The 12085-nt window shown below is 41.0% G+C and overlaps 2 protein-coding genes across 2 annotated transcripts; both read right to left on the reverse strand.

Moving 5' to 3' along the window:
• Positions 1 to 2176: 2176 nt before the first annotated feature.
• LOC104416382 (UPF0307 protein RSc0944) lies at positions 2177 to 6600 on the reverse strand. Its single transcript, XM_018861346.2, has 6 exons — positions 6101 to 6600; positions 5903 to 5951; positions 5755 to 5806; positions 5050 to 5219; positions 3316 to 3429; positions 2177 to 2821 (listed from the first exon to the last, which is right to left on the reverse strand). The coding sequence occupies exons 1-6, from the start codon at positions 6502 to 6504 to the stop codon at positions 2648 to 2650; spliced, it is 963 nt and encodes a 320-aa protein (XP_018716891.2). The 5' UTR covers positions 6505 to 6600; the 3' UTR covers positions 2177 to 2647.
• Positions 6601 to 7527: 927 nt separating this feature from the next.
• Positions 7528 to 8025, reverse strand: LOC104456666 (chaperone protein dnaJ 11, chloroplastic-like). Its single transcript, XM_010071516.3, has one exon. The coding sequence runs from the start codon at positions 8023 to 8025 to the stop codon at positions 7528 to 7530; it is 498 nt and encodes a 165-aa protein (XP_010069818.2).
• Between the last annotated feature and the right edge of the window lie 4060 nt (positions 8026 to 12085).

The following is a 12085-nucleotide window of genomic DNA, read 5'->3' on the forward strand; positions in this document are numbered from 1 at the left end:
TTTAAGACTCAATTTGGACAATTACAATAAATTTAAAATATATATATATTGCTGAAGTGAGACAAGGTTTGGTAGAATTCCGTGTTTTTGGGTTGACCACAATGGCTTTAGGACAACTTGGCACTTCATTATGAAAACTAAGAAGTCAAAGTCTTCTGGATATGACAATCACAAACTTAATTTTCTCGATTGTCTTGGTGGTTTTACTTGGGTGTGGAAAATGCGTTTAGTGCCATAGAAGTTTCTTCTTGGTTAAATGCATAAAAGACTATGAAGAAGACTTTAGGGCATCCGTTCTAAATGGGCATTAACAAATTGGCGTATAAGTTGGATTTTATTGGTTCTCTTGCATATCATGTCAAGTGTGGAATAGAGTTGTTCTACATCCAGACGATGTGCAAATTTTGTCCACTTTTCTTGAAAGACATACTAGTCAAGTCTATAGTGAAATTTTCATTTCAAAGATATGGGCGATTTTTGGGTAAATCATTATGAAAAAGGCAGTCATTTATGAATTTTTTCAAGTAAGATAACTTTTAATTTGCAAATACATTTAATTTCTAATATCTTTAAATTTGAGAAAGTGCTTTTATAGTTACAATAGCTTACAACAACTTTTAGAAAGTTTCCTCACACTGATTTTAAAAGTTGTAATTCTAAAATGCATATCACCAAATAAGCTAATTGCAATACTTTACACAACAGATACAGCATAGCACAATTGCAACGATACTAAACATGCTTCAGTTTTTAATAGTTCAATCCAAAGCTGTGACCATCAGATACCGCTAAATATACCCAACATCGATTCAATTGATCGCTAAGTTACTAGTATGCTTAATTGTCAAGTGAATTCCACTTATGCATCCACTAGTATTTGGCAAATGAATGTTAAACGTTAAATTTGCAACGTGAAAGAATTCAGTGGAGGATGTACAGACACAACTTAGGGAGGCGACATAAAGCAAACTCCAAATCTAACTCCGAGGGTGAAATATCGATTTGATCACAGTCGGGCTAGAACCAAGCGGTCCAAAGGGGCGTCGGTCTCCGTCCCCGTCAACCCAAGCACACAATCAAGATCAACAATCACCAGTCTTCTTTGAAAGGTCTGTCAGAGGGGCTTGCATACACTTCCGTTCCAACTTCTTCTCCGATAAAGATGGCTTCAACTTGCCTTGCGGGTTGGGAGTTGAGTCAAGATCCGTCTTTTTCTTAAGAGTCCTTCGATATTGGTTTACCACCAGTACCAGACAAAGGAAGCAACTTTCTTTGCCTTGAATTGAGCATCCCCTTAATTTTAAGCCAGTCATGTATTGGTAATCATATTTTAACATGTAACTATTTTTTTCATGCTATTAGTAGCTGTAATTTTTACAAGTATTTTATTTGGGTTGTTGGCCATTGAATGTAGAAAATACCAATAAGAACACTTGTCGAGCTGGACATCCAAAACACAGCCTAACAATTTGAACTTGAGTCCATATCTCACCTTCCACTATCTAAACTTTAAAAATTTGTCCAAAAAAAAAAAAAAAAAAAAAAAAACTTTAAAAATAATTTAAAGCTTATGGGCTTCTCACTTATCTTCTTTTTTTTTTTAAGTTAATTCAATTAAGTGGATTTTAGATAAAATTACTTTCATCCTTATTTCCTTGTAAATGGATTTTTTTTTAATGATTTAGCTTATTTACCCACTAAAATTAGAAGGAAGATGTTCGACTGAAAACCTTGCCATGAAATGGTCTTAATTGTACTGGACCATGTTTCCGAGTACTTGCTTTTTCCTTCATTTCCTAAAGTCACATTCATGGATGAGCCAAAAAGAAAAGAAACGAAATGATCCTTCAATTTCAGTTCGATAATTAATATCGTTTGTGTGCAATCAAAAATGTCTTAAAACAAACCTCTCCTTTTTATGCATGAGTGAAGGAGTAGAGTTTAGCAACCTACGCATAACACGTAACACATAATGACTTGTAAAATGAATATAAGATAGGACCAGACCAAAAAAAAAAACCTCTCCTCTGTTGATGCGAAACATATATCTAGAAACATCAAAACAATCTCGTTAGAATCCAAGTTCCGATTGCATATGATTCTGACAATTATCATAAAGTTCACCCTTTCTTCATTCCGATGATTCATATTGATACATGCCACAAACAAACGTAACTAAATCTTTGAATCTCATTACTGCTGAGAAGATGTCGCTGCGGCCAAAATTTTGATGGTCATGATCTTGACCATAGGCTTCAGCAATACACTTTCAACGTAAAAAAATCTTTCAGCAGTCTTAAGCGGACAAAAAATATATTGTTCTTGCTGGTGCAGCAATCTGCGGGGTGGTACAACCAAAAGAGATGGCATGACTCCCTGTCTAATTCCCAACTACAAGAGAGGGCTTGCACCTGCAAATGAAACGTAAGTTAATACAGAGCCTGTGCATAAAAGGAGATTGGCAATTGGCATAACTATTATCTTTTTAGCCATTGCCTAGGATTGAACCCGGAGCATCCTAAATCTAGAACCCCATCAGCCACCCGGTTCTTGGTTCATGCAGACCCATAAATCATAAATCGATTTAACTGGACCCCAAAAGAAGAAAATGTGATGTTACAAAATAGACTAGTACAAGAGGTGAGTATCAACTTTGTAACCATATCTCACTACCATGTAATTGCCTCGCGAGGTTTCGGAGGAAATGGGTAAGGGACTTTTGAGCCCTTAGCAGCGCAATGCTAGCTTCTCTCTCATTTTCATCAGTGGTGGCTGGCTGTTCCTGAATTGACTGTACATTCCGTACAAGCTTTCGGAGCTCCTATTAGAAGTACAACAAAGAAAAGTATTCAGCATTAACATGGAAGCTTAAAATAATTTTGACAATGCAACATAGGAGATGTCAACCACACTAATTACTGGCAAGTGGCAATTAGTAAATGCAAATCTCAGCGACAGGCAACATTTTTATGTGCACTGAAGAACGACCTAAACATGGCATGTCAGGGGCAGGCCCATACATAATGTTGTACAAGCTGGAGGAATGAATTAGCCCGACCAACTATAGCTTGTGCAAATGTTACCTACATCTCATGTGTTACGCTGTGTGCTTATTAAAATCCACCAATTGGTTTATGATGTTAAGAGCAGAATGTTAAATGAGTACAGATTAGGCAACCCATGGAGTTTCTTCTTCTTTCTATTTATTTCAGCCGGCATGGATTTGTTCAAGTAGTTATAAATGGACTGCGAGAGATTTGAATGCTCCAACAATAAAACTAAAAGCTCAAACTGTAGGAGATATCGTCGACTTACTTGCCGATCAAAATCAACAGTGTGAATGGAGTAAACTTCATTGGTTATTTCATTGTCTTTACTGATTAAACCATCAAACCACCTGCTTGCGATGCTTGCATGCTCACTGGACTCCTGGGAATTGAAGATTGAAACGCAAGTCACTAATGAGAAACCTGAACAAATGCTAGAGAAGGAAGATGGACATTATGTAAAACTAAAATTTCATGCATGACCAATGGATCCCGTCACTAATGAACCTTCATTGTCAACAAATATCAGCATTGACACACTTTTAGGGTGATAAAGATCTCATACCATCTTTGCCTACAAAAGGTTGTTTACCGTGTATCTCGTCTTTAGACATAAAAAAGGTTATTCATCATCTAAATCTGTGGTATCAATAGTAGCCTACAAAGCCAAGAATCAAACTTGCTGTGCACCAAAGAATAGACAGCTGTAACCCTTGAAAAAATTAGAAATGAGATATAAATGGCTCCGTGCTTGAATGTTAGCTGTTCTCGCTGAAGTTTTCTTATACAAAAAGAATTCTCCTGCTGCGCACAACTTAGTACATAACGTTAAACACCTCTCTCTCTTGTCCACTGGGAATTAGCAACTTTGATTACTAATATAACATCTTTTAACAAAATATGTACCTATAGTTTCCATGGATAACTATCCACTTCCAACTATCTTGATCTACGACCTCGATTTTTGTATTTTGGGTTTCATCCAAAACTCTTTGGTCAGTAAGGGCAGAGCAAATGGAGTTGGTTGCAAAAAAGAACTCAGATGGAGTCTGCTGACTAAAGCTAAACCAGGCAATCAGGGAAGATGATGAACATCATGCAAGACAGAGGAGGAAATGGATCTGATGTAGCTTTCACATCCATTATAATTTTAAAGAAATACACAGAAGAAGATGAAGATGCAGAAAATGAATGAGGAAAATGGTGCGGAATCAAAAAGAGGGACGTATGGGTTTACAGTCAATGGTGAGCTCCCATAAAGATTGGTTCTTCTAATACACACTTATTTTTAGACAATTTCATGTAATTTTTTGTATTATATGAACTAGACCAGCTTATTTATGGCATATTAATGTATCAAATTAATCATGTCCTCTACAACATTGAAAAAGTAAAGTCATCATCCATTGCAAGCATGTCTAGGAATGTGTAATTCTAAGTGATGATAGTATTTTAAATAAGTTAACAAATTTCCTTTCTCCCTCCATGTAGTTTCCTATGTCGCATATTTGTTGCTTATTTGTTTTTCTTCAGACTGAAATCATTCAAATGATGTGTCATTCTGAATATAACAAAATTAACCTATTAATAAAAGGTGGTAATCTTCACTTTTCTTACTAGAATATACAAAAACTATCGCATGCACATGTATCATGTTAGATCTAAAGCATCTAATTCGATGTATAAGGTTTCCGTGATTTGGGACACCTGTAGACATCAGCAGTTCTCAGTAAATACAAAGCCAGGATTTTAGTCTATGATTAATAGATTTGTACAGCGTGGTCTGCTTCCAATGATTTTATAATAAAAACTAAGGAACTAAATATCAAATCAATTAAGTTTAGGTAAAACTTTCTTCTCTAGGTGATCAGGAAGTGGAATGCTCACACATCTCTACATGTTGAACTCATTTTCCTCTAAGAGGATGCAAATGAAACTTCAGTAGCAGCAATAGGCAATGCAGATTTTTTTTTTTTAGGTGACAAAGTTAAACCCCTTGTACCTCCTCCTCTTCCTCGTGTTCTTCTTCAAAATCTTCTTCTCCTTCATCATCATCTCCGCCAACCCAAGCCGCTGAGACAGATAAAGCTTGCAGTCTACTATGGTCACCCTCTTTTGTAGCCACAATTAAAGCATCCATTAACTCAGGTTCAACATCTCGCAGCAACTTCCCTAACAAATAGAATTTCATCAAGGATGTTTACATTGCATATTATGTACTCTTGAGGCATCAATGAATTATTGAATCAACAACTGTCGTTCCCTATTCTGTAGAATACAACTAAATAAAACAGAACACAAAAATTGACCAAAGACACTTAAGTTCCATCTTGAAATGACAAAAAGTGTTCAGCAAGAAAGATTTCAGCTCTTTTGGCACAGATTGAGCAATTCATCTATGCCTTTTTTGAGCACATCATTAGCAGCTACTTATCTTTCATCAATATATGCTCAAGGAACTATACTGCAAGTACCATCAAAGCATTTCAAAAGTACAAGCTGACATACTCAAATACAAGCTAAGGGGGGGAAGGGGGCAATTAGAAAAGAGCTTCTTATTCCAAGAACAATTTTTTTTCCAGCAAGAATTCATTGTGCAATGGCCAAGCATAGCAAAGAAGACACCAGGCGAACCGGCAAGAAAGGCAAAAAGATTCTAACAAACACACGCAGACACTCATAAAACATGAAGAAAATGGAATGGTACCAATGTAATTGAACTGCCTTCGCTTTCCTTCACGAATGTCCGGTCCCAGTCTCTGCGACAAATCAACAAACATCTCAACTGCATGAACAACAAGACGACTCAGACCAAAAGCCTCACGAGAAACAGCCGCGCGTTGCAGAAGCATCACCTTCGCAAGCATCAGGGCGTCCAACACCTCTTGCTCCGGAGAAGCCACTCTGCAATTCCCCATTAAAAAAAAAAAAACATTAGAATTAATCTACAATGCTACCATCGACATCACTATGTCTATGTCTACGAAGCCCGTAAAAGCTCAAAATCGCGGCTCCTCAAAGACAATTTTTTTTTTTTTTGCTCCCAGTAGTACCTGAGGATGTGCTTGATTTGGGGATTGGAGAAGGAAGCGAGCTCCATGCCCCAGCGGACGGCGCGCCGAGCCTCGCGCTTCTTCTGGTTGCGGCTCTTCTTGCCGTCGGAGTCGGACTCGCTGCCGCTGCCGCCGCCGCCGTCGCCGCCTTCTCGGGGATCGTAAGCCTCCGGCGCCGAGGAGTTGGGGAACTTGAGCCCGCGCGGCCGGTAATGGACTTCGCGGTGCGACGAAGGGACCACCGTCGGGAACAGACTATGGCGAGGAGGATGATGCTGATGATGATGCGACGTCGTTCCGAAGGGCGAAAGAAATAATGGAGAGGTGGGCAGATGACGGCAGCGGTGGCGGTGGTGGTGGTGGAGCCTCGGCCATTGCCGGAGGGGGCGCACCAGGTGAGCCATGGTCTGGTCCCTCCCAGCCTCATCGGGTTCTTGCTAACTGGAGTTAAAATGATGGAGCTGAATCTGTCTTAGGCCCAAGATAGCCCATGATCTTCTGGGCTCCAAAGTTTCCAACTTTGGGTCTTTTTTTCTTTTTCTTTTTTTGTTCTGGAGCAGCAATGGGTTCGAATCCAGCGCCCTCATCATCATCCACACTCTCCATTTTTTATTTTATTTTTTGGGTTTTTTTCCCTCAAATGCTAATGATTCCTTGGACGAGGAATTTACGATCTTTTTCTGTGGGTTCTGTTTCAGGTTTGAAGAGGGCACCTTGTTTGAAACAAGAAACGATTGGCCGGTCTGGGTTCAGCAGTCAATGCCTTGAAACTCGTCCAGACGCCGCCCCCTTTCGGACTAGTCGTCTGAGAATGATTCTCGAATGACCTAGACCCTATTGCGAATTCTGGGAGTTGAGCAGTTAGCAGTTAGCGGTTTGATTTTTTTGACTTCATCCGCTCGGCACATCTGGAGTCCAAGATGACACAGTAAGCCTCGTGCCTCCATGGAAATGAAACCTCGAAATTGTGGCAATACCCTCTGTTTTTTTTCCTGAATCTGACTTATGATCCTGGGAAGAATCGAGTTTTATGAGGAAGAACACGTGATTGGGGTTAAATCGGTTTTCACAGCATCATGGATTGGCCATGTTCTCCTCTAAAACTAGGAGATCGCAGACTGTAAATTGATCCCAATTTGATCGGAGGAATGAATTAAAGAAGGAGAAATTCAAAGGAAACACATTCTATTGAGATTTCAGGCTGTCAAAAAAGAGCCCTGCTCACATCTGATACAAGATCTCGTCCGTCGATATATATATACACACAGATTACTCGATTCCTAACACCTCAAAGAGAGTGCTGGAAAACCTAATTAATCTAAGGTCAGGGATCAAAAATGGAGCCACTTAAAATGCAGGCCTCCATCATCGCCCAACAACTAGATCTTATCAACTGATCTCTAACCCTCACTCGTGGGTCCTCCAATCTACCAGCACTGATCCGTCTCCCACTTCCGGCTCGGGCCACGGGCCGACGCCGCGGCGGCGGCGGCGACCGACACCGAGAACCGGCCGGGCCCCCGGAACAGCGTCCGGTCGTAGTCGGCCCGCCGGTCCGGATCCGAGAGAGTGGCGTACGCCTCGTGGACACGCATGAACTCGCGCCCCGCGGCCGCCGACCCGGCGCCGGCGGGCGCGGCGACGTCCGGGTGCAGGACCCTGGCGAGCCTCCGGTAGGCGGTCTTGATCTCCTGGCCCGTGGCGCCGGCTCGGATCCCCAGCACCTCGTACAGCGAGGACGCCTGGGAGCGGGCCCCGGCGGCCATCGGCCTCGGCCTCTCGGCGGTGGACGCGCAGGAGGCGGAGACGACGCGGAGCGGGCGGCACCGGACGGCGGAGGGCGGCGACGGCGCGGGGGAGCCGCGGCGGGAGGGGAGCGCCGGGCTGGAGGAGACGGCGGAGAGAGAGAGGGAAGCGGAAGCCATTGGCAACGTCGATGTGGGCGGCGGCGGCGGCGGCGGCGGCAGCGGCGTTGTGAGAGTTTCCGATTTGATTCGTCGCGGTTTCTGCTGCAGAGTCGAGAGCTTTGATGGTGAGTTAGTGTGCTGCTGCGGTTTACAGGTTTAGGAAAGTTGGACAGGAGTTGGGAGATAATATAGGGAGTTGGGGTGTCGGGGTTAACCATGGTTAGTTGGGGGTGGGTTAAGGAGGAGGAGCAGGGGTTGAGGCTTATCCGCAGCGGGATCTGAGGATGACTCAGCGAAACGTCGGCGTCTCTCGATTAGAATCTCCATCTCTCTCGCTGCACATGTGGAGGATGAGACCGAGAAAATGGGGCGTCGGTGACTGTCTGAGCTGGACGAGTTTAAGGAAAGTAGGAAAAAACGACTGTTCCTTTGCACCCACTCTTCTCCTAATAAATAAAAATAATAATCTCTTTCAAAATCCCAAAATAAAAAGGGAAGTAGGGTGCATTTCATGAATCACAATTTTCGTAATTTTTCTCTTTTTCAGAAATCAAAAAAAAAAAAAAAAAAGAGAATGACTATTTTTAAGACGTGTTTGGTAATGATTTTATTCCCCGAATAGATTTTGATCGAAATATAAAAATTTATTCTATTCCCAAAAATAGATTTTAAGCATTTTAAACCGCTTAATAACTATCCAAAATTTCGATTTTGGAATAGAATTGTGTTTGGACCGTGCTTATTAATTACGTTTCAAATTAATTTATTTTTTTAAATTTTTTTTAATAATTTTTTCTTTTCTTTTTTTTCTTTTTTCCTTTCTCTCCTTCTTTTTCTTCCTCAAGTGGCTAGTCGCCCAACCAATTGAGAGCCGGCGACCTCACCGGAGCGTCGCCGGTCCTCAATGAGACCAGGCCCTCGTTGGCCGAGCCTTGCCGGTGGCCAAGTGAGCCTCATCGAGGTTGGGCGAGGCTTGGCCTCGCCCGGATCACAAGGCTCGCCCGGCCACCGTGGATGGGCGAGACGCCTTGGCAAGGCAAACATCGCACAGCAAACATCCAGAAGCTCAGTGGACCGATTGTCGGCGACCAGGCAGCGATGGGCGGCGGATGGCAACCACAATGATGGCGGTGATAGATGAGAAAGAAGAAAAGGGAAGAAGGAGAAGAAGAAGGGAGAAAACGTATGAGAGAGGAGTTTCACTTTTTTTATTCTTTTTTTTTTTCGAACAAGAATCAAATTTTTATTATTCTTAATTCTACTCCAAATCTTTCTCGGAAAACAAAAATTTTACCAAACATGATTATGTTCCTAAATTGTTTCCGGAAATAAAAAATAAGAATTAGTTACTATTTGGATAATTACCAAATAGAGCCTTAATAAATCTGAAGTGAGACTAAAGATGGGGAACTAAGGGTCTTTTTCATAGATGAGGATGTATTTTGCTCAAAGACATAAATGTACTTCCAAGTGGTAAACTCATAATATAAGAAAAGAATACTTTACAAAATTATCATTCCGAAGGAGAAATCAATTTATTAATAAAATGGAAACGCTTGAAAGAATCAGATCAAATATGTCTAGGAAAGATTTGTTATTACCAAACTGTTTATTCAAGGACCCACAAAATAAACCAAATCGAAACTTCCTTGGCATCCTCTAATGTTCTGATTTTTCTTATGATATGTGTCAATCACGCGTTTCGAATCTTCTTTTTCTTGCTTCCTTTTCGAGGGCAATCGCGCGTTCCGACTGAGATATATCATATATGCACGTGGAGGGGGAGGAGCGACGACTTTGCCGGTACATGGGGGGCCAGCATGGATGGATGGCGAGCTTGTGGGCTGGGGAGGGTGGGGCAGTGGGTTTCCAATTACCATGGGAAACGCGCAACCAGTTTTTGGGCTTCGTCCAACGAGTCCGGACAGTGCCGACATCGCAGCGCTGTCGAGTTGACCATCTCTTCAAGCTACCACTTCACCGATGACGTAGGCGTAGTTTCCAAGGCGGGCGCGATCGAGTTGAACCGACGAAGATGGGCTCTTCCTTCGATCTTCATTCTTCATCAATTTCGATTAATTGAGGCTTTAGGTCAAAATAATATTGTGTGAAGGGCCTAATGTGGCATTTGCGGCTTTCGGTTCGATCCCTCCACGCCCTTCCCACTTTCCCATATTCTGTGCTTTGACTTTAAATGTTCCTCTTTTGTAAGCCATAAGCCATGTTATTTGGGGAATAAAAATTAATAATGATTTTGACTTTGTCCCTCGAATGCGCGGCGCTGCACGTCGTCTTATGCTTTCATGTGAGGGTCGGGGAGATATGAATAGAAGATGACATTATAAGAAGCCTTAGCAAAACTATATTTATTTAATAGTGGTTATTAGAAGCGGAAAGGAAGGTTTTGAATTATTATAAGAAAAATGAAAGGGAGAGATCATTAAAATGATTGAATACTCACGAGAGAAAATAATGGAGATGCAACGAATTTGAGTTTCTTAAGATTGTATTCTCCTCCAACACTACCCTACCTAATTAGCGAACTATTAGTTGTGGATACTAACCATGTGCCAAATTTAGTGAAAAAATGTGGGTGATGTCTATGGTTATAACTAACCATTCAAAAATGCGATAAGAGAGAAAGGTGCTCAAACTAAGGTTTCAACAAAAAATAACATTAGCAGTCTTGAAACTTGTTGTGAAATTGTAATTAAATTCTAAGACTCTCAAAAAATACAATCAAATCCTAAAATTTATCGAGTTTGTATAATTAAGTAATAAAGCTGTAATTAAAGTTGTTGAGTTTGTACAATCAAATTCTAAAACTTATAAACATTTTCCATTTGTCAAGTTGGACAAAATCAATATAATCACTTGATTGTACCAACTTCATAAGTTTTGAGATTTAATTGCACTTTTTAAAAATTTTAAGACTTAATCACACTTTCATAACAAACTTTAGAACTTGATTGCATTTTTTAAAATTTTTATTATTCAATTGCACTTTCATGATAAGTTTTGAAATTTCTAATATACTTATCCCTAAATCATTTTGGATGAATAAAGAATGATTTAGGAAATTAGATAAGCTAGCTGCACTTATCCCTCCTAATCTCTCCCTTTCCTTCCTCGCCTTTCATCCTTCCATCCAATTGTGCTCTCAAGAGCACGAAACGCATAGATTTGTCTACTCTAAATTGGAGTTATATATGTTGTGCAGGACATTGAGACCATGTGGTGCACATCAGCTACACATAAGTGAGTCCTTTAAACACTAATGGGTTGTTTGGTAATGGGGAGCACCTGTTTCCGTTCTTCTATTCCCCGAAACAGAAATAGAATAAAAATGTGCTTGGTAATTTTTTTGTTCCCGAGAATAGTATTAGAAGAGAAATAATAAACAAAAAAAAAAGTCATTTATTGTTCCCGAGAACAACTCAAGAAACAAGCTTTTGTTTCTTTTCTTTTCTTTTCTTTCTTTTTCTCTTCCTTTCTTCTTGTCACGCCCCGAACCCCGAGCGCGCGCACATCCCACTACGGTCGATAAAAAATGCGACATCCCAGGATATGTCGCCGACCCATTCATTTATTAATGCGCAAGCGGAACGTATTATAAAACCCCTGACAATAAAATACGGGATAGAAAAGCAGGAAACAAACCACAACATAACACTTTCATAATTCAACGGAATTACAAAACGAGTCTACGGCCAACAGTCTACACAAGACCGGCTCTTAAAAAGGAATTGTCCTACGACCTACAAGTCGGACACGTTCTCCAGTCTTATTACTTCACGTCTGCAACTCCTCAAGGCCAACCAAAGCTATCCGGCCGCTCCGTTCGGGACCCGAAATGGTTATTCAATAACCACCGAGACAACGTCTCGGCAAGTTCAACCCCTAAACCCCTATTAGAAAGAAAATACGCCCGGGTGGCCTAGCCACACAACATAGAGGACTTACCTCGCCTCGGTTCTTTCTGCGAGTTAGCACAATTCATATCATTCAATCATATGCGATAATAAGAACTTAAACAACCGAAACGCATTCACTTTCATATAACCAACAACCGCGGGGG

The sequence above is a fragment of the Eucalyptus grandis genome, chromosome 6, assembly GCF_016545825.1.
Source record: "Eucalyptus grandis isolate ANBG69807.140 chromosome 6, ASM1654582v1, whole genome shotgun sequence".
In the NCBI taxonomy this organism is placed as follows: Eukaryota; Viridiplantae; Streptophyta; class Magnoliopsida; order Myrtales; family Myrtaceae; genus Eucalyptus; species Eucalyptus grandis.